Source organism: Lissotriton vulgaris, chromosome 6 (genome assembly GCF_964263255.1).
Source record: "Lissotriton vulgaris chromosome 6, aLisVul1.2, whole genome shotgun sequence".
Classification (NCBI taxonomy): domain Eukaryota; kingdom Metazoa; phylum Chordata; class Amphibia; order Caudata; family Salamandridae; genus Lissotriton; species Lissotriton vulgaris.
The window spans coordinates 1,866,257,088-1,866,280,063 of record NC_141694.1 but is presented as its reverse complement, the minus strand read 5'-3'; the positions used below and the strand labels follow the sequence as shown (position 1 = coordinate 1,866,280,063).

The 22,976-nt window shown below is 47.5% G+C and overlaps 1 protein-coding gene across 4 annotated transcripts in view; it reads right to left on the bottom strand.

Annotated features, from left to right (window-relative positions):
• LOC147709692 (uncharacterized) overlaps positions 1-22,976 on the bottom strand; it is a 156,887-nt gene that overhangs the window by 22,268 nt on the left and 111,643 nt on the right. For all 4 annotated transcript variants that reach the window (XM_086928204.1, XM_086928205.1, XM_086928206.1 and 1 more), the window contains one exon: positions 6,122-6,262. In XM_086928204.1, the coding sequence (XP_086784330.1) occupies positions 6,122-6,262 (141 nt within the window). The remainder of the gene's footprint in view (positions 1-6,121; positions 6,263-22,976) is intronic.

Here is a 22,976-nt window from a genome sequence, read left to right as displayed (position 1 = left end):
ATGGCTGCGTTCTCTTTGTATCTGATTTGCTCTCCTTTTTTTTTACTTAGCTCCGTCTCCTCTCTCTCCTCTTTTGTTGTTTCTTTCTCCTCTTTACTCCTGCTCTCTCTCTCATCTATAACAGTGCTGCTGCCTGTGCCCCCTGTCGTCAGCCTGTACATGTCCCTGTTATTTTGAACTCTGCGTTTTCCTGTTGTCTTTCCTAAATATGAGGAAGATGACGTGTTTTACTTTCTTACCTACAATGAGTGCAAAAACAAAATGTACACCAAATAAAAATGCTTTTTTTTGCATATATTAATCAGAGCGGTATAACTGGGTTATTTGCATACCGGTAGCTGCTCGAGCACAGCAGTTGATGTCACTACTAGTGCTGCCTGCAATTAGTAGGTCCAGGGATGGCGACAGCATTGGCATCCACTGCTCAGCTTGCTGTGACCCTGCCTGCTACAGCACAGGCATTGTCCCCCGCCATAATGCTACCAATGCCAGTAAGTATGGCTGAGGTGCCTACTGGACTCACGCACGCTCAGCAATTACCATGCTGGGTTGCAGCGCACAGATCCTACGGGTGGCGTCATGGTGCACAAAAGTTGTGCTGGGCCTCAGCCGCATCGAGCACGTTGAGGATAGCAGCAATGCAGGGCTGCAGGATATGCTACTCTGGCTACACAGCAAGTGGAAAGTCCACACTTACTTTTGTTTATTCTTCCTCAAGAGCCCTCACTCCCAAGTTCCAAATGCGCTCTCACAGCTTCCTCGCCTCAACTCCGTCTTGAGCCAGCTCCCAGCTACAATTATCCAATGGGAGGCTTAGGCTCAGGCAGTGGCAGGGTGCAGCACTCTCGGGGAATAGAATGCAAGACATAGTTTGTCAATGACTTCTTGGATTTGTGATCAGCGAGATGACATCATCACAAACGTGGTGATACACAATCATGCCTGCCTGGACAGGCGTATGCTGGCCTGTCTATGAACATTTACCAGCCAGTCACCATGCAATATATGTTATTCTTTTTTATTTTGAATTTGAACAATTAATATTGAGAGCACCACCTGCAGGGCCAGAAATTGTAGCCCCGGCCCTGTGAAAGGAGTGCAGGTGCTGAGCACCTGAAAGCACCTGATCAAAATAAGCACTGCTTGCCTACAATGCTTTTTGTTGTCAACACAAAACAAGCCTGACTGTAACATATTCATAGATAATACAGGAAAAAGAATCATCAACAGCTTTTCATAACTAGTTCAATTCTGTGCCCATTGGAACAAGACGCTGAAGGCGCCAAGGCCATCACATGCACTCGCCCAGCAATGATCTCTGTATTTGGGCTGGTGAGTGCTGGGAAAATCGCTCTGAGGGCTGCAGCCTGTATGTCTTTATGCATGCATTACCATACCTATACTTCCACGCATTTACATGATCGAACATTTTCTCTGCCTAAATTAATAACACTAAACTTTAGGATAATGCAGTTTGCTATATTTTAAATTTAATTTTAATATGTTAAATTTCATGACTGAGAACTCTTATACTTACTCCAAATTGAATGGAATGCCATTTTTCATATAATTCAAAATGATAAGTTCCCTTATTCAAACAAAACTCCTAAAGCTAAATTAAATGACATTAAATTAAATTTAATGTAGATAAAATTATTATTTTTATAACAAAGTAGTTTTCAACTCCACCCCTAATTTTATTCTATTTAATTAAATTGACAATTTACTGTTCTCTGACCGGAATGAGGGCACACCGAGGCATCTATTTTCTGAAAGGCTGTTGGTAAAAGTGATCTAAGGCCCAATCACTAGCCCTACTAAAGGAAGCAGCATTTCACCTGAGGGGCTGGAGGAACTAGGAAACTATGTGTACAATAAGCTAATCCTCCATGAGGAAGAAAGAATGAAAGGAAGGGGTCCTCAGACTTGGAACAAAGAAATTTACAAATTCATTTCATTATATTAAATTAGTTCAGAAAACAAAGTTATTAGATGCAAATGGAGTTTAATTCAACATTGCATATACATCCTATTCAAATAGGTTGATGGTTCATATTATAATCAACAAATTTCATTAACACGTGTGTACCCACATTCACAACGGGGAGGGGTGAAGTGAGGGAAGTGTCGGGGATAGGATATTTATTTATTTTATTTATTTACTGACACTTATAAAGCGCGAACAATTACCCTTGGGTGTCTCGGCGCTAGACTGCAGTAATATCATTCCATAGAGGTGAGGTATACGGTGGGTGTACTGTGTTATTGGTTGAATAACCATGTCTTCAAGTTTTTTCTAAACTGTAAGAGTGATGGACTGGCTTTGACGTGGTATGGTAGGGTATTCCAGATTTTGGGGGCCGCAACTAGGAAGCGGCGGTCGCCCCATGTGACTGTTCTGCTACGTGGGACCACTAATTGATTAAGTGATGCAGATCGTAGCTTTCTGGCTGGACAGTAAGGTATTAGATGATCTTTAAGGAAACGAGGCCCCTGGTACTGCATTGCCTTATAGACTGTACACATAGCTTTAAACTTTATCCTGTTTTGGATAGACAGCCAGTGGTAGGTCCTCAGAGTATCTGAGATGGGTGCGAATTTTGGTTTTTTGGACAGCAGGCGTGCGGCCGCATTCTGTACCGTCTGCAACTTTTTTGTGACTCTGGATTGTGCATTCAGGAAGAGTCCATTGCAGTAGTCTAGTGAGCTTAAAACCAATGACGTGACCAGGGTCTTAGCGGCTGTGTCAGGCAGAAAAGGCAAAATTTTCCTTATCATTTTTAGTTTAAAATGGGCCGCGGACGCTACCTTATTGGCATGAGCCATAAAGTTGAGCTGGTTGTCAAAGGTAACTCCTAGATTTCTCACCTTGGGGGTAGGACAAGGTGGAATGCCAAATGCTGATGGCCACCAAGTAGTCGGCCAGGATGGCAAGAGATTGCCAAAAATGACAACCTCCGTTTTCTCAGAATTGAGCTTCAGACAGTTTCCTGCCATCCACTCACCGATAGCTGTCATGCCTCTTTGGAACCGTTCTGCCACCTAGATGTGGATAGATGTGGTCTGAGTCATTCAGTGAGAAATCTTATTCATAATCCAAAAAACAACTACAAGTGGTCCTTTAAAAGTAAAGGCCACACCATGAGGCTCATAAAGAGTCCAAAATATAACTCGCAAAATTGGCCTAACTCCGTTAACGCGATAAATGTCTGGATTGGGACCGGAGTTGGTCGATGGATGTGTAGTTGTCTACGTTTCGACCCAAACAGACTGTAGGAATCTTTTCCTTACGAGCGGGTCTTCATCAGGACAATGAAGTTGTGGGTGGGCAAATTCCTGAATGAATGAATTCATTGGAGGCAATAGTCCACTACTTCTCCACCGGATAAGGGGCCACATCCTTCAACCAAAAGCGCTGACACCCGCCAAAGCTGTAGATTTTCTACAGGTACTAATCCAGTTTCCGGACCAAGAATATCCATCGTTTAGTTGATCACACCCTCTCGCCCAGGCGGAAGGAATTTGCCCACCCACAACTTCATTGTCCTGATGAAGACCCGCTCGTAAGGAAAAGATTACTACAGTCTGTTTGGGTCGAAACGTAGACGACTACACATCCATCGACCAACTCCGGTCCCAATCCAGACATTTATCGCGTTAACGGAGTTAGGCCAATTTTGCGAGTTATATTTTGGACTCTTTATGAGCCTCATGGTGTGGCCTTTACTTTTAAAGGACCACTTGTAGTTGTTTTTTGGATTATGAATAAGATTTGTCACTGAATGACTCAGACCACATCTATCCTATCCCCGACACTTCCCTCACTTCACCCCTCCCTGTTGTGAATGTGGGTACACACATGTTAATGAAATTTGTTGATTATAATATGAACCATCAACCTATTTGAATAGGATGTATATGCAATGTTGAATTAAACTCCATTTGCATCCAATAACTTTGTTTTCTGAACTAATTTAATATAATTAAATGAATTTGTAAATTTCTTTGTTCCAAGTCTGAGGACCCCTTCCTTTCATTCTAACTGTTACCCAGGTCCCCATTGACTTTATTGGGTCTAACCCTGTTTTCCATAACGTAATCCTCCATGAGGGGCATCATTCAGCATCAACACATGTGGCCAATCCATTGTAACCCCACAAACGAAGCTATTGATCATCTTAGAAGGTCCCACTGGATTGGTCACCATCCTCAGCGGGCCCATCTGTTACTATGTCCAACTATGGTCCTCCAAAAATCCCTGCCCCTTTTATAGACCCCATTTAATGTTTATTGTTAACCTTTGTACTTTGTGAAATCCCTGATTAAGAATCAAAATAAGTGTACTTATTTTCCGATGGATTTATTAACGTTTTACTGCAGAAATATGAGGCATATAAGCTGTTTTGAAGACACTCACCAAACAATAATTGATACCACTCTTAGATGGAAATGACTTGTAATCACATACCAAGAAATATAAAATCTTCACCAAAGAGCAACACTGTTATGATGTAGTTTCCTGTGGGGTTCTACCTTTTATGTACATGGACGGGGCATCTTTCAATATAATGGAATGTGACTATGTAAGAGGCAAGCCTTATGACATGTTAGGGTGCAGAGGTGGTTTAGCAGCACGGTAAGAAGCTGTTGGGGTCTGGCTTGTCATGCACAGGATTTCATCTCCTGAATAAACGTCAATTGTTGCTTACACTGAAGCCTCCAGTCATGCTTGGATGAAGAACACAACATACACCTTTGGAGAATGTAGAGGAGCGCAATTCAACAAGCAAATCACCACTGACCCAACAGAGAATCTCAATGACCCTGTAAAGACATATAGGCATAACCTTGAAACCAGGAAGCGCAGGGCCCAGGTTGGGGCCATGCCCCGTCACCTTTTTCTGGAGAAGAGGAGGATCTGTCAGGCTGAGCAAAGGTCAGCTTGACAGACACTCTTCTTGTTCAGGTCAGGCAGTCAGGTGCTGGACATGTGCTAACAGCACAGGCTCCTGCTGGCTGTCTGACCTGAGCAGGCTGGAGCCCTCCTTGTGAAAAGGGGGAGTATCACTGATTTCTTTGTTCCTGGGAACTTCAGTTTTACGCCCTGAAATGCCCAGGGCCTAATGTCAATCAGTAACACCTTGTCACAGAGTGGAGTGGGGCCTGCAGTCTCACTCACCCCATCCCTCTCTGTAACAAGTGAGGGACTGCTGCCCAATGGAAGCATCTCACAGCCAACTTCAAGCAAACCATGGTGTCTGGCACATGGATGTTTGGGGGGAAACCACATGTGCCCCCCAGCCACATATTGGAGGCCCACAAGGGATGGGGGCACTGATATGTAAACAGACATTGTAATTCCTACAGTGGTGCCTGCGCAAGTACCGCCTTCATTGTAGGGAATTATATCCAACCGCTGCTCCAGGGGGTTTCTTGAACCTGTTCGAGGCAGTGGTCTTTTCCCCTGTCTGCTGTACTCCATCTGCAAGCATCTTAATCTGGCAGTCCCGCGGACTGCCACCAACAGCTTGTTGTTGGTGGTCGTGCTCGACATCCTTATGAGGCCCATAATGAGGGAGGAAAACATGTGAGGTAGTCTTTTACTCTCTGACTACCTCCGAGGTTCCACAAGCTGGAAGCAGGGGCCTTACACTGTGCCACAGGCAACACATTTTGTGATGGCATTGAGTCTGTTCAGTAAAAAAATAATATAATTCCCGCAAATATAATTCATAGGTATCACACGGTGATATCGATAATATTAATTAGGCCCTATACAAGGGCATTCATAAACTGAAACAATAAGATATTCCATATCTAAATGCCTCTGAAATACCCTACTTCCTTAGACTGAAATCAATCTTCCTTCCGCTGCTTTTAGGCACTACCAAGGGAGTGTGCAGATGCACAAATTACATCTGGAGTTGAGTTGAAGAGTAGCAGTCATAACGCTTGCCACTGCCCATATGTTCCTTAACCCTTTCTACAGTGAAAACATTAGGATGGGGTCAGACATGATTTCTTGGCTGGTTCTTTCACATGAGCTCTTAGTAATTCATTCTGCCCATGCCAGCTTCTCAAGTTAGATCACAGTCATCTCCAGCACTGGTAAGACCCTTACCTGCTACAGCTTCTAAACATTTATTACCGCAGTGTTTGCAGCATTTCTTGTTCAGTGGACAGTCGCCGTCATCCTGGCACTCTGGGTCAGCCAAAGGAGGCTTGCACTTGGCCACAGCAGGAGGACACATGCCAGGTTTGACTGTGAAATTCAAAACAACAACCATCAATACTGCTATTCTGAGCTCTAAAGCTACCTACTACGTACAAAGGTGTGTCCCATAGCAAAATAAGTGGCCTTGGGAAAGCCACAGTATTTTCCAGGGAATCAGCATTGACTTCTATAAACCTCACTGAGTAGTTTAAACAAACTAGGCCTAAACAAGCTTTAAGATGCTTAAGAACTAAACAAAGATAAAAATAACATTACTTCAATGACATGTTAAATAAAAGATGAAATGCATAAAATGATCAAATACGTTCTTTAGTTCAGTAAAATTCAACCACTCCCATTAGGGCATACCCTTTAACAACCACAAGTTGTTTGCCAAGATCAATGAACTGTAGAGTTGAGGATTACTGTTTAATAAAACTAGTTTTTAGAAAATGGTCATCCTGGGTGGACAACCTAAGGCCAACAACGTTTTTGATTGAATCAGCCTTAATGACAGACATGCCCTGCCATTACGATTGCTTTGTAGATTACTAACAAATGTTTGTGTTGTGATGGTCCCGATCCATTGTGCAGTAAACAAAAGTGCTTTGTGTTAAAAAATAGTTACTGACTGTGAATCATTGGCTCAAGTTGCAGCTGGGAATACGCTAACGGGGATATGTACAAGGAAGTGTCAGAGCGCAGCATTAGCTACCTTGGATTAACCCAGCACTCCGCCACTTCTGAAACGCATGGCTGCAGCCTATTTACAGGAACGTGGTGCAGTCTTGCGTTTCCCCCTGCGATGGCGCTAAGTTTAGCAACTTAGCACCAAGGCAGGCACCTTTGCACCAGAGTGCAAAGGTGTCTGCGTGCAGGGGAGGATTGTTTATGTGTAGGAAGCTTTCCCTTCCTGCACATAAACAATCCTAAAATGCCATTCTGTCACTTTCATGCTTCATGCAGCACACATGAAAGTGACAAACTGGCCTTTCTTAAAAGGTATGTTCATGTACAGGAAGGGACACCTTCCTGTACATAAACATACCATGACATTTTGCTTTTTCCATGTGGGCTGCACAGGGCAGCCCACATGGAAAAAGCAAAAACGAGGAGAAATTATGCATTTTTCCTCATTTCACCAACTTAACACCAGGTTTTTCCTGGTATTCCTGGTCTTAATTTTGGTGCTGCCTCCTATGTACGTCACCCTTGTACACAGGGGACAGCGTCAAAATGAATGGGTGTTACGGTAGAATGCCCAACACAACACCCACTGCCCACCCCTTTCACGCTAACCATAATTTGAAAGGGAGCCTTAGGTACAAGGCAGCTTTTGGACACATTAACTGGCTTAACGCTGCCTTGTACCTAAGGCGCAGCCCCTATCGCCACCACAACGTCGGTAAACATGACTTTCTGGTGGCGATAGGTGATTGTGCATATGCCCCTAAGTTCATAAAGATGTCTCATGGCCTCGGATAAAATTGTGTCCTTTCTCTCTGCTCTTTTGCTATTCCATGGCCGATATTCAGGAATATTTTACTTCGTGCATGCAGTTGTCCCTTGCTTAATATTTACTGCAGCTAGGTGGTTCCCACATTGCTTAATATCAACAGGAGAACCTATTGTTTAGGACACATGTGGGCCTTAAAGTCCACCACACAATGTGGAGGAACTTTACACATTTTCTATTGAGTGGTGTGTCCTTCTGCAGTATCTTTTCCTTCACCAACGCAAATATAGATGCTTTGTAATTGGGCATGGTCTGAGGTGCTCCAGCAGGCTCAAACCTTGTTTGGCATATTTGTTGACGACGTTCGCAAAAGGAAGAGAAATGCCCTTTCGACTACCTGTACAACAGTATCTATCTGACTGTGTCTTTCTTTGATGTTCCAGTCATTAAGTGAGTCAACAGCACAAGTCCTTGGCCCTGGACTAACACAACTGCCACGTTGATTCCCTTCTTCACTGTCATGATGTGCCTTCAAGACCCTGTGAAGCTGTACATCCCTTCCTTCCTGTAATGCATTGTCCTTGCCACTCTGTAAAATAGTGACCCTCGCCATGACGTCCAGTAGTTTGATTCCATTCGTATGAGGCTGCTCTGGTGGTGTGTGCCCACTGGGTAGAACAAGACATTTTGCATGGAGAATGGCGCTTTGATTGATCAGCCCCACAGGCAGGACTTCTCTCCAAGGAGGAAGTTTTGATGGATCAACCTGTGCATCCACCTCACCTTTATTAGAGTTTGGGGGTCACTTCAACTCAGATTTTTGCATTGTCTTTTGAATTCAGAACTGATTTAGTGCGGCCAATATGCAATCTCCACTTTCCAGATATTTTTTTTTGCCTGACACACCCTGCCCACTCTTTTTCTATTGCAAAACACGTGTTTCTACCAGCATTACCCTTAAGGGTCTCTCAACTTCTGCTCTTGAGATGCAAACATTTCTCATGAAGAGACCAGGAACAGGTGAATTTGGAAGGTGTTTGATCTTGCAAGAGAGTCCCTATAAATCTTCGGTCACCATAAATAAAGTCTGTATTTGGTGTCAGACCATTGAAAGCTGATCCTAAAAATTTGCATCAAGACTCATTTCAATTGAACTTGAGGACTCCTGCTTACTATACTCAAAGAATCACCAGATGAGATTCAGAAATATTTTGTGATGGCGGTGCGTACTATCGTGGTGCAGCACCAATGCAAATTCCACGCTGGAATTTACAAACACCACCCATATCAACAATTGGGTGGCTTTGCATGAGATTTAAACCCATAAGGTACACAAGAAATCACATAGCCTGCCTTGTATACTTTGCGTCAGGGATAAATTACATAAACGGAGCATGGCTATTCCTGTTCATTCACCCATGTATTTTAATGCTGACACATATTTTCTGTATTTTCTAGCCTTACTCTATTCTGTGGTCTCAGAGTTCACATGCTGATGATAATATAATGCGTTTAGTAGACTGAGCACTGACCTTTCTGTAAGGATAGGAGGAAATATTTTCAGTGTTTTCAAGTTTACTGAGTCGTGACAATATGTCTGTTTGGCATTCTATGCTCCTACTTAGAACATGATACCTAAATCCTATTAATTAAAAGCTAGATACACCTTAGTTGTCTAGAATATGGTACTTTTGCTAAGTGAAGGAACTCAAGGTTCCATTAATCAGTATAAATAGTCACAGTAAGTCATGCACCTAGGAGGTAGTTTCTCAATTATATAAAAGTGGTTTTAATGTTCAACAATTCCCTTCCAAGCATGTCCTAATTCTATTTTACCTTATCACCTTCAAATGCAGTCATGAAATATGTATAGCAAGTGGATTGAAGCTGTTCTTAGCCATCCAATACATATTTTAGCTGGTAACCACAGATTTGAATGAGGTGTATGCATTGGACATTGAATTTCTCCATATGGGTTTAGCTGGTATGATTGATTGACGTAAGTCACTCCTCACCCAAGAAGGATGTGATACTACCCAGTTTTTGCAGATTTACTGTCTGGCCAAGAGGATCAAATAATAAATAGGTTTCCTCTGTGCAGGTGGAAAGTTAGTATTATATCCGGCATCTATTCCAAACAACATTACGAATTTATATTTTTTCTGAAGACAGCAGACTTGACAGTAGAATAGAGTGCTTTTAGATACTTTCCATAGGTTTTTCAACTCTGGAATCTCTACGTTACCGCCTGGATAACAACGCACACGACAGCAAAGAGCTCTTCAGCATCGTAAAAGAACTCTCCAACCCCAGCGCAAACGCCAATGACATCCCGCCCTCACAAGCACTGTGCGACTCACTGGCCATCTTCTTCCACCGCAAGATCGCTGACATCCACGACAGCTTCAACACCATGACCGCTCCAACTATGCCAGACTCCACCTCCCCTGTGAACACCACCAGCGCCAACCGCCTGACCTCCTGGTCCAATGTCAACGACGACAAGACACGCAAAGGCATGAACTCCATCCACTCAGGATCTCCGTCAGAAACATGCCCACACCACGTATTCAACAAAACAGACACAGCCATCGCACCCTAACTACGGAAGTTCATCAACATCTCCTTCGAAACAGCGACATTCCCGGAAAGATGGAAGCACGCCAAAATCAACGCCCTCTTCAAGAAGCCCAAGGTGAACCCCAAGAACTTCAAGAACTTCCGGCCCATCTCCCTGCTCCCGTTCCCAGTGAAGATCATCGAGAATATCGTCAACATGCAATTGCCCGTCACCTTGAAGACAACAACATCTTAGACCCGTCCCAGTCCGGATTCAAATAAAACCACAGCACCAAGACAGTCCTCATCGCCGCCACAGATGACATCAGGCGCCAACTAAACAACGGCAAAACTTCAGCCCTAATCATCCTGGACCTGTCAGCCGCCTTCGACACGGTCTGCCATTACACTCTAAAGACACGCCTCCAAGAAGCCGGAATCCAAGAGAAGGCCCTTGATTGGACCACGTCCTTCCTCTCCGGCAGAACCCAGAGCGTCCGCCTCCCACCCTTCCGATCCGAAGCCACCGACATCATCTGCCGCGTCCCCCAGGGCTCATCCCTCAGCCCGATGCTGTTCAACGTCTACATGGCCCCCCTCGCACAAGTGGCCCACCATCACGACCTCAACATCATCTCCTACGTCGACCACACCCAGCCCATCCTCTCCCTCACCAAGGACCCACACATCGCCAAAACAAATCTCCACGAGGGAATGAAGGCCGTCGCCAACTGGATGAGGAGCAGCCGTCTGAAACTGAACTCGGAAAAGACGGAGGTCCTCATCCTCGGAACCACCCCCTCAGCCTGAGACGACTCCTGGTGGCCGACCACACTGGGAACAGAACCGACACCCACCGACCATGCACGCAACCTAGGATTCATCCTCGACTCTTCCCTCTCCATGTCTAAGCAGGTCAACAGCGTCTCCTCCTCCTGCTACAACACCCTCCGCATGCTCCGCAGGATCTACAAGTGGATCCCGATCGAAACAAGAAGAACGGTGACACAGACCCTCGTCAGCAGTAGACAGGACTACAGCAACGCACGGTAGGCAGGAATCCCAGCCAAACACCTACGATGACTACAACGCATCCAAAACGTCTCCGCCCAACTGATCGTCAACGTCCCCCCCGCTGCCACATCACCCCCCACCTGAGAGACCTACACTGGCTCCCCGTCGACAAGAGGATCACCTTCAAGCTCCTCACCCACGCACACAAATCACTGCACAACGCCCGACCAGCCTACCTGAACAGCAGACTCAGCTTCTACAACCCCACCCACCAGCTCCGCTCCGCCAGCCTCGCCCTCGCCGCTGTCCCCCGCATCCAACGAACGACCTCCGGCGGCAGATCCTTCTCCTACCTCGCCGCCAAGACCTGGAACACCTACCACAGACCCAAGACCTACTCGCCTTCAGAAGACGCCTCAAGACCTGTGTAGGAGAGTAGGGTCTGCTATCCTATGGTCACCCCAAATTTTTGCTTTTTGCTTCACTGGTTTCTGACTTAATGTGGCTGTGGGCCTGCTAATCAGACCCACAGCCTGCTGTTCTCTCTCTAAATTGATGCCAATGCACTTTAGGTGCATCACGAATTGGAACTGGTTCACCTTATGAGCCCCTGTATTAGTGCACCCTAGGTGCCCAGGGCATAGGTGTATCCAAGGCCTACCAGGGGCTGCAGCATGTATTATGCCACCCCTGGCCTGGCCTCCATATTTGACACAACTGGCTGATCACTCAGCTGGGGTAAGTCGGTGTAACCACCTCTTACTTAGGTACAGTCTGTCTGTGCCTAACCCTAAACTGGACACATATGTTCCTATCAGCCACTCCTATGGAAGGCCTCATCAATCCTGGAGGCAGAGTGCTTGGAAATATGTGAGATGGTGCTCTAGCATGAGCTGAGCCTGTCTGCAGCTGTCGGGAACAACTCCCTAAGCTGTTCCGGGATATTGCCATACCATATACTCTTAAGTGCATTATAATCCTCGCGGTTAAATGCTATCTTTGGTTTGGCTTTATCAAAACATGTCGAGTAAGGTGTCATACGAATGGGAATACTATCCCCTCGCCAATTCTGGTGACGGGGATAGCATTCCACCCTTCTAGAGGGACACGACATGTGTGTAGCCTTAACCCCGGTTAAAGTTAAACAGAGCCTCAGCTTCACAAAATGGACGCTGCCACCACAGACACAAGTCTGGCCTCCTGCTGCTGACCGAAACTCGGCAGATGGTGGCCTGGACAAAGGGTTTCCTGCCTTGGGAGGTGCAAGCACCACCCCAGACAGGATTTTGTGTATTGGGTAGGACAGGGCTGAATAGAATCAGACATGCCCGGGGCACACAAGGTGTCCCCGTGCATAGGCCAGTCCAAACCGGTTCTGGGGCCTTCCAGCCCCAGTCCTGGCGCGGAGCTGGACAAAGGAAAGGGGGTGTAACCGCCCCCCTTCCTGGTTCCTCCCAGAGGAGGGACCTAGTAGGTGATCCACCCCCTAGATTGGGAATAAGAGGGGGAGCAGTGCCATTGCACAGCAGATCATCCTGAAATCAACTTTAAACAAAGAAGAAGACTGGACTTCGACATTCTGCTGCACAGAAGACTGAAGAGAATCTCCCTTGTGGCCTAGGAGTGGCCACCCTGTGAACACAGGTACCAACCAGCAACTCAACGTCTGCTTTGCCGCCGCCTCCCGCCGGAGCCCGAGCCCAGAGCCCGACAAGAACCAGACTTCCAGACCTCTCAGAGCCCGATCCACAGTCCCTGCAAAGAAGGGACCCGTGGAGGCACCGAGTGACGTGGGACCGGACCTCTTGGAAGACACTCGAAAAGTTGACTGCGCAGCTTCTGAGGCATCCTCGACGTTGTGCTTTGGGGACTGAGAACCCCCACCACCGAGCAGCCCTTGCACCGAAGATCAGCCCTCCAGCATCTCCACGATCTGCGTGGGGCCCTTTTGCATTGTGCCACTCGACGCGCCATCCCGGCCACTAGCCACGTGGTCAGCGGCCATCTTGGCGACGAACCCGAAGATTTACACAGCAGGTCTGGTTGCTCCAGACCTACCCAAGCTCCTGTGAAAAGGAGCACTCGCTCTGACCTTGCTGGTCCGAGTGTTAAGCATCTTTTAACTTCTGCCTGGCTTGCCTTTGCCAAGGCCTGTTTGCTCCGATCGAGGTGCCGACACCGCCAACAGCGAGAAGCCTACGTGGGACAGCTCGTGACCGACTCCTGGACGTCCTCGACCCCGGGTATCCACGTGGCTGCAGAAAGAAGCTACCCGACAACGCCTGTTTGCACCCGACATCGCCTGGTTCCAATCTGGTTCCACGGTAGTCACTGGCTAGTGACTTTGAACACTGTCCCCTCTGCTTTCAGGTCTTCACATCTTCAGATCCACCCTTGGATCCACCGGAACTCTTCTCATCGAGCCGCCTGCAGCATCTTCAGCTCCAAGCACCATCGACCAGCGTGACGAAACCCGACACTACTTCGACCCTGTGCACCCGCTTCCTGTGGGTGAGGTAACTCAGCTCCGCCGGTGCTCCTGCACTGGTACACATCCCAAGGGCCTGTGTTTTAAGTTTCAGCTCCGTAGGTCACTCGGAAGGTTCCTAACTTTCTAACTTTGTGCTTTTTACGCACCATAGACTTTGTATTGAAAAGTGCGTGCACTTTGAACACTGCACCCGAGTCCCGTGGGCCTTTCCCGACTTAGTTATTTCCAGTCTCGAATAGCTCCAGCGATTCTCAAGGCCCTAGGCCTCTTCACTTTCCTATTGGTATCTCTTATACCACTTTCTTAGTATATGGTTTAGGTGGCCCCTAGGGCTCATCCATATTGTGCAACTTTTGTGTATTTTAAACTGTCTTGTGATTTAACGCTTGTGCTTCTGTGCTCATAAAGAGTCCAGGGGATTTTATAGTTAATAAATCAATATATATTTTCAATATATATCTGTGTGGTGTCCCTTTCATTTGGTATTCAAGGGGGTTGTGTATGGTATAACAGCTGGCTTCACATGCCTTTCAGAGTTTAGCCTAAGACTGCTTTGTCCACGTTACCACTAGGATAACTGGTCTACAAGGTTGAATTACAACCATCATCATAAGGGTTGCTTGGCATGGTAGAAAGTGATCACTAGAACCAGTGAGCATTATATACCAGGCCAACTTCTCACATTGGTGGCAGCGGTGGGATCTGAGCTTGCTGTTGTTTTACCATTACAATCTTTGAGATTATCATCTGAAAGATCACACAGGTACCTGCTAGGTACATATAAAACAAGACTAGTATACTTAAGTTCTACTGAACTTAGTTGTTGTAGAGCAAAGGGAGTAGCACACCCTAGCTACAACTACTAGATAGGTTTAGTAGGTAAACACCAGTGTAGGTAGATTGCAACACATCCACCCACACTAGAGCAATGTCTGGAGCAGAGGGGTCCAGTGGACTTACCCCTGTTGAGAGTGACCCTCCAAGGGCACCATCCAAATTTGCTATTTTTTCCTTTAAGGAATTAAGACAGCTTTGTGTCTTAAGGGGTCTGAAGACAGGGCCTTCCCCTACTACAGACCACCTAAGAGAGCTCTTAGACCAGTCTGAGACTCTAAAGCCCTCTAAGGCAAACCCCACAGGGGAAGCTGAAGGAGGCCATCCTTCAGAGGATGACACTGTAGACACCCCTGCCCCTATCATCCTGGTAGATGAGGAGGCCTCCACCACTGGAGCTCCTCAGGTAGATGTAGAGGAAGAAGAAGAGGAGGAGGAGGTGGAAAGCAGTGAGTCAGATGATGACAGAGATAGTCAGGTGCTGGTCAGTAGGCTGAACCAGGCTAACTTAAGCTTACTTGGGAATGAATCAGGTAACAACCCATTCAGACCCCCAGGTGGACTTAACCAGGGACATAGGAGGAGGAGGAGTCACTCAGGTGAATCCAATACCTCCCATGTCTCTAGAGGCTCTCATGGTCACTCCAGGAAGGAGATGACTAGCCCTCAGAGAAGGGAACATGAGGCCAAGATGAGAGAGGCTGAGCTTAGGATCCAGAGGCAAGAGTTAGAGGTTGCCCTGGCCAAGGAGAAACTTGCTAGAGCAAGACAGCCTAGAGAGAGTGGGGTAATAGAACCCACTGGTGGCAGCAATATCCACAAGGATAAAGACAGGTCTTTTGATAATAGAAACCTGAGTAAGATTGTGCCCCCCTACAAAGCTGGGGATGACATCCATAAATGGATTACTGCAATGGAGAGAGCCTGCAGAGTACAGCAGATCCCTCAGGAGCAGTGGGCAGCAATCTTGTGGCTCTCCTTTGAAGGTAGAGGCCGAGACAGACTCCTCACAGTTAGTGATGGGGATTCTAGAAACTACCTGGTCCTGAAGAGTGCTCTGATTGATGGGTTAGGCTTAACCACTGAACAGTACAGGTTAATGTTCAGAGATACCCAGAAGACACAGACTCAGGACTGGTCTGAATTTGTTGAGTGTGCCACTAAGGCTCTGGAGGGATGGTTGCTGGGAAGCAAGGTTACAGACTATGAAGGATTGTATAATTTGCTGATGAGAGAACAAATTTTAAATAATTGTCAGAACCAGCAGTTGCATCAACATTTGGTTGACTCAGATTTGACCTCTCCCCAAGAATTGGGAAAGAGGGCAGATAAATGGGTAAGAACCAGAGTTAAGCAAAAGAACCAGAACCAGAACCAGGGTGGTGACCAGAAGAAAACAGACCAGAAGGGTGGGGAGCAGAAAGCTAAAGACCAGAAGTCTTCAACAGGGCCCCAAACTGAGACAGAGGGTGGGTCCCAAGCTTCCAAGAAGAAGAAGAAAGAAGGTCAGAAGAAACCCTGGTGTAAAACTTGTAAGAACACCTCTCACTGGACAAGTGAGTGTAAAAAGGGTGGAGCCCCCAGCACTGCAGCCCCTAAGGCACCTGCACCCACTAGTACAGTTAGCAGTGCTGGTCCTCAAGCCAAGGGTTTAGTGGGTATCACTTTGGGAACTGAAGGAGATTCTGACCTAGTCAGAACCCTTACACAGGCTGTTCTGGTTTGTGAAGGGGACATAGATTTGACCCCTGACATAAGTCCCAGTAACCTGGGCAAATACAGACAGACGCCTTTGATCAACAACAAAGTGGCTCAAGCTTACAGGGACACATGTGCCAGTGTCACTATGGTGACACCTAACTTTGTGGACCCTGGACAATACATGCCAGGCGATGATTACCTGGTGACCAATGCCAGCAATGTCACTACTACACATAGTGTGGCACTTGTTAACTTTTCCTGGGGAGGGGTAACTGGCCTAAAGAAAGTTGTGGTTAGTGCTGATCTCCCAGTAGAATGTTTGTTGGGCAATGACCTGGAGAACTCTCTATGGTCAGAAGTTGAGTACAGGACTCATGCAGAGATGTTAGGGATATCATCACATGTCCTTGCTGTGACCAGGTCACAGGCCAAAAAGTGCCTCTCTGAACCTCAGGTCTTGGATCCTGGAACAATGGACCAAGCACCTTCCAAGAAGAAGAACAGGAGGGTTAAGGCTGCGCCTTCCCAACTGCCTACAAGTGAGGATCAGGCTTCACAGGAAACTGATCTTGAGACCCCTGAAGGAACTGTCTCTGAAGAACTTGAACCTGATCAGGTTGAGTTTCTGGGGACAGGGGGGCCTTCTAGGGCAGACTTGGGGCAGGCTCAGTTAACCTGTCCTTCTCTTGAACCCCTCAGACAGCAGGCTGCTGCTGAGGCTGCTGGGAATGCTCAAGGTGCCCATAAAGTATATTGGGACGATGGACTCCTTTATTCAGAGGCTAGAGACCCCAAGCCTGGTGCTACCAGGAGGTTGGTTATACCTCTGCAATTTAGGGGCTTCCTACTCACCTTGGCCCATGATATTCCTTTAGCAGGACACCTAGGCCAGAACAAGACTTGGGACAGGCTTGTCCCTCACTTTCACTGGCCTCACATGTCTGAAGACACCAAGGAGTTTTGTCGCTCCTGTGAAACCTGCCAAGCCAGTGGTAAAGCAGGTGGAACAACAAAGGCCCCCCTGATACCACTACCTGTGGTGGGGGTTCCCTTTGAAAGAGTGGGGATTGATATTGTTGGTCCAATGGATCCCCCTACAGCATCTGGGCACAGATTCATACTGGTGGTAGTGGATCATGCCACCAGGTACCCAGAGGCAATTCCACTTAGGACCACAACAGCTCCTGTTGTGGCCAGGGCCTTACTTGGAGTTTTCTCCAGAGTGGGGTTTCCTAAGGAGGTAATATCAGATAGAGGTGCCAACTTCATGTCTGGATATTTGACAGCTATGTGGAAGGAATGTGGTGTTAACTACAAATTCACCACTCCTTATCACCCACAATGCAATGGGCTTGTTGAGAGATTTAACAAGACCCTAAAGGGCATGATTAAAGGATTACCTGAAAAGCTCAGGCGAAGATGGGACATCCTTCTGCCCTGCCTTTTGTTCGCTTACAGAGAGGTCCCTCAAAAGGGGGTTGGCTTCAGCCCCTTTGAATTGTTGTTTGGGCACCCTGTAAGAGGACCCCTGTGTCTAGTGAAGGAAGGATGGGAGTTACCTCTCAAAAAGCCTAAACAGGACATAGTGGACTATGTACTTGGTCTCCGCTCCAGGATGGCAGAGTACATGGAAAAGGCATCAAAAAACCTTGAGGCTAGCCAAGAATTGCAAAAAGCTTGGCATGACCAAAAGGCTGTCCTTGTTGAATTTCAGCCTGGACAGAAGGTATGGGTGTTGGAGCCAGTGGCCCCAGCAGCACTCCAAGACAAATGGTCTGGACCCCATACAATTCTGGAAAAGAAGGGAGAGGTTACCTACTTGGTGGACCTAGGAACTCCCAGGAGCCCCCACAGGGTGCTCCATGTGAACAGATTGAAGGCATATGTCAGCAGGGCAGACATGGGCTTGCTCATGGCTACAGATGAGGGACAGGAGGAAGAGAGTGACCCTCTCCCAGACCTGCTCACTCAGAACCCTGAGGATGGCTCAGTTGATGGTGTGGCCTTAGGTGGCAGCCTCACTGAACATCAGCAACATGACTGCAGACAAGTTCTACAGGCATACAGGCATATGTTCTCATTGACACCCAGTCAGACTAACTGGTGTACACATGTGGTGGACACTGGTGACAGTCTTCCTGTAAAGAGCAAGATTTACAGGCAACCTGACCACGTCAGGGACTGTATAAAGACTGAGGTGCAAAAGATGCTGGAATTAGGTGTCATTGAGCCTTCAGAGAGCCCCTGGGCTAGCCCAGTGGTTCTGGTCCCCAAACCTCACACCAAAGATGGCAAGAGAGAGATGAGGTTCTGTGTGGATTACAGAGGACTCAATGCTGTCACCAGGACAGATGCACACCCTATTCCAAGGGCAGATGAGCTCATTGACAAGTTGGCTTCTGCCAAATATTTGAGCACATTTGACTTGACAGCTGGCTACTGGCAAATCAGGTTAGCTTAGGAGTCTAAAGCCAAGACAGCATTTTCTACCCCTAGTGGGCATTATCAGTTTGTGGTGATGCCCTTTGGTTTGAAAAATGCACCTGCCACCTTCCAAAGGTTGGTGAATCAAGTCCTCACTGGGTTGGATGACTTTTGTGCAGCTTATCCGGACGATATTGCTGTCTTTAGCTCCACCTGGGAGGATCACCTGGTCCACCTGAAGGAAGTGCTTGAGGCTCTGCAGAAGGCAGGCCTCACTATCAAGGCAACAAAGTGCCAGATAGGGCAGAGCAAGGTTGTATACCTGGGCCACCTTGTAGGTGGAGGCCAAGTTCAACCACTGGAGAGTAAGATCCAGACCATCAAGGACTGGTCCCCTCCAACCACCCAGACTCAGGTCAGAGCTTTCTTGGGCCTGACTGGGTACTACAGGAAGTTTGTTAGGAACTATGGGTCCATTGTGACTCCCCTTAATGATCTGACATCCAAGAAGATGCCCAAAAAGGTTCAGTGGACAGAAATCTGTCAAAAGGCATTTGATGACCTGAAGAAGGCCATGTGCTCTGCACCTATCCTGAAGAGTCCTGACTACTCAAGAGAGTTCATTGTCCAAACAGATGCTTCTGAGTTGGGAGTGGGAGCAGTGCTTTCACAGCTTAATGTAGATGGCCAGGACCAGCCCATTGCTTTCATTAGCAGAAGGCTGACCCCCAGAGAGAAACGTTGGTCAGCTATAGAGAGGGAGGCCTTTGCTGTGGTGTGGGCCCTGAAGAAGTTGAGGCCATACTTATTTGGTACTCACTTCAAGATTCAGACCGACCATAAGCCCCTCCTATGGCTTAATCAGATGAAGGGTGAAAACCCCAAACTACTCAGGTGGTCCATTTCCCTACAGGGGATGGACTTTACAGTGGAGCACCGCCCAGGGACTGACCATGGCAACGCAGATGGTCTCTCCAGGTACTTCCACTTAGAACATGAAGACACAACTGGTCAAGGTTAGTCTAATGTCCCTGCATTTGGGGGGGGGGGTTATGTAGGAGAGTAGGGTCTGCTATCCTATGGTCACCCCAAATTTTTGCTTTTTGCTTCACTGGTTTCTGACTTAATGTGGCTGTGGGCCTGCTAATCAGACCCACAGCCTGCTGTTCTCTCTCTAAATTGATGCCAATGCACTTTAGGTGCATCACGAATTGGAACTGGTTCACCTTATGAGCCCCTGTATTAGTGCACCCTAGGTGCCCAGGGCATAGGTGTATCCAAGGCCTACCAGGGGCTGCAGCATGTATTATGCCACCCCTGGCCTGGCCTCCATATTTGACACAACTGGCTGATCACTCAGCTGGGGTAAGTCGGTGTAACCACCTCTTACTTAGGTACAGTATGTCTGTGCCTAACCCTAAACTGGACACATATGTTCCTATCAGCCACTCCTATGGAAGGCCTCATCAATCCTGGAGGCAGAGTGCTTGGAAATATGTGAGATGGTGCTCTAGCATGAGCTGAGCCTGTCTGCAGCTGTCGGGAACAACTCCCTAAGCTGTTCCGGGATATTGCCATACCATATACTCTTAAGTGCATTATAATCCTCGCGGTTAAATGCTATCTTTAGTTTGGCTTTATCAAAACATGTCGAGTAAGGTGTCATACGAATGGGAATACTATCCCCTCGCCAATTCTGGCGACGGGGATAGCATTCCACCCTTCTAGAGGGACACGACATGTGTGTAGCCTTAACCCCGGTTAAAGTTAAACAGAGCCTCAGCTTCACAAAATGGACGCTGCCACCACAGACACAAGTCTGGCCTCCTGCTGCTGACCGAAACTCGGCAGATGGTGGCCTGGACAAAGGGTTTCCTGCCTTGGGAGGTGCGAGCACCACCCCAGACAGGATTTTGTGTATTGGGTAGGACAGGGCTGAATAGAATCAGACATGCCCGGGGCACACAAGGTGTCCCCGTGCATAGGCCAGTCCAAACCGGTTCTGGGGCCTTCCAGCCCCAGTCCTGGCGCGGAGCTGGACAAAGGAAAGGGGGTGTAACTGCCCCCCTTCCTGGTTCCTCCCAGAGGAGGGACCTAGTAGGTGATCCACCCCCTAGATTGGGAATAAGAGGGGGAGCAGTGCCATTGCACAGCAGATCATCCTGAAATCAACTTTAAACAAAGAAGAAGACTGGACTTCGACATTCTGCTGCACAGAAGACTGAAGAGAATCTCCCTTGTGGCCTAGGAGTGGCCACCCTGTGAACACAGGTACCAACCAGCAACTCGACGTCTGCTTTGCCGCCGCCTCCCGCCGGAGCCCGAGCCCAGAGCCCGACAAGAACCAGACTTCCAGACCTCTCAGAGCTCGATCCACAGTCCCTGCAAAGAAGGGACCCGTGGAGGCACCGAGTGACGTGGGACCGGACCTCTTGGAAGACACTCGAAAAGCTGACTGCGCAGCTTCTGAGGCATCCTCGACGTTGTGCTTTGGGGACTGAGAACCCCCACCACCGAGCAGCCCTTGCACCGAAGATCAGCCCTCCAGCATCTCCACGATCTGCGTGGGGCCCTTTTGCATTGTGCCACTCGACGCGCCATCCCGGCCACTAGCCACGTGGTCAGCGGCCATCTTGGCGACGAACCCGAAGATTTACACAGCAGGTCTAGTTGCTCCAGACCTACCCAAGCTCCTGTGAAAAGGAGCACTCGCTCTGACCTTGCTGGTCCGAGTGTTAAGCATCTTTTAACTTCTGCCTGGCTTGCCTTTGCCAAGGCCTGTTTGCTCCGATCGAGGTGCCGACACCGCCAACAGCGAGAAGCCTACGTGGGACAGCTCGTGACCGACTCCTAGATATCCTCGACCCCGGGTATCTACGTGGCTGCAGAAAGAAGCTACCTGACAACGCCTGTTTGCACCCGACATCGCCTGGTTCCAATCTGGTTCCACGGTAGTCACTGGCTAGTGACTTTGAACACTGTCCCCTCTGCTTTCAGGTCTTCACATCTTCAGATCCACCCTTGGATCCACCGGAACTCTTCTCATCGAGCCGCCTGCAGCATCTTCAGCTCCAAGCACCATCGACCAGCGTGACGAAACCCGACACTACTTCGACCCTGTGCACCCGCTTCCTGTGGGTGAGGTAACTCAGCTCCGCCGGTGCTCCTGCACTGGTACACATCCCAAGGGCCTGTGTTTTAAGTTTCAGCTCCGTAGGTCACTCGGAAGGTTCCTAACTTTCTATCTTTGTGCTTTTTACGCACCATAGACTTTGTATTGAAAAGTGCGTGCACTTTGAACACTGCACCCGAGTCCCGTGGGCCTTTCCCGACTTAGTTATTTCCAGTCTCGAATAGCTCCAGCGATTCCCAAGGCCCTAGGCCTCTTCACTTTCCTATTGGTATCTCTTATACCACTTTCTTAGTATATGGTTTAGGTGGCCCCTAGGGCTCATCCATATTGTGCAACTTTTGTGTATTTTAAACTGTCTTGTGATTTAACGCTTGTGCTTCTGTGCTCATAAAGAGTCCAGGGGATTTTATAGTTAATAAATCAATATATATTTTCAATATATATCTGTGTGGTGTCCCTTTCATTTGGTATTCAAGGGGGTTGTGTATGGTATAACAGCTGGCTTCACATGCCTTTCAGAGTTTAGCCTAAGACTGCTTTGTCCACGTTACCACTAGGATAACTGGTCTACAAGGTTGAATTACAACCATCATCATAAGGGTTGCTTGGCATGGTACAAAGTGATCACTAGAACCAGTGAGCATTATATACCAGGCCAACTTCTCACAACCTGGCTCTTCGAGCGGTAGCGGCACCCCCCTCCCCTCAGCACCTTGAGACCCTCACGGATAAATAGCGCTCTTTACAAGTACTCTGATTGATTATTAATGATAGGTCTTTTTTAGATTGCCATTTTTAGTTTTGGTCAGGGTCCTATTTCACATGGTTACTTCCATTTTTAGTATTGCAGCCTCTTATATCCGTTCTGTGAATTCCCAATGTTCTTAGTCATCCGAATTTTGAGTTGAGTAGCCTACCACTAGGCTGTCTTGAGTTATTTAAACCTTGAGATAGTTTCTTTAGTGACCTCCAAAATATGTGTGCTACTGTTTGTTCCTTAATGTTTGTCGTATACTTTTGACTTCGATTCAGATGTCATGTCTAACATAGCACGCCTAATCTCTGGTTCAATCAATTGAACGGTACCTTATTGAAAGGATCTAACACAATAGTGTATTTTCTGATTTCTTGTACATTGGATTCTAGTTTG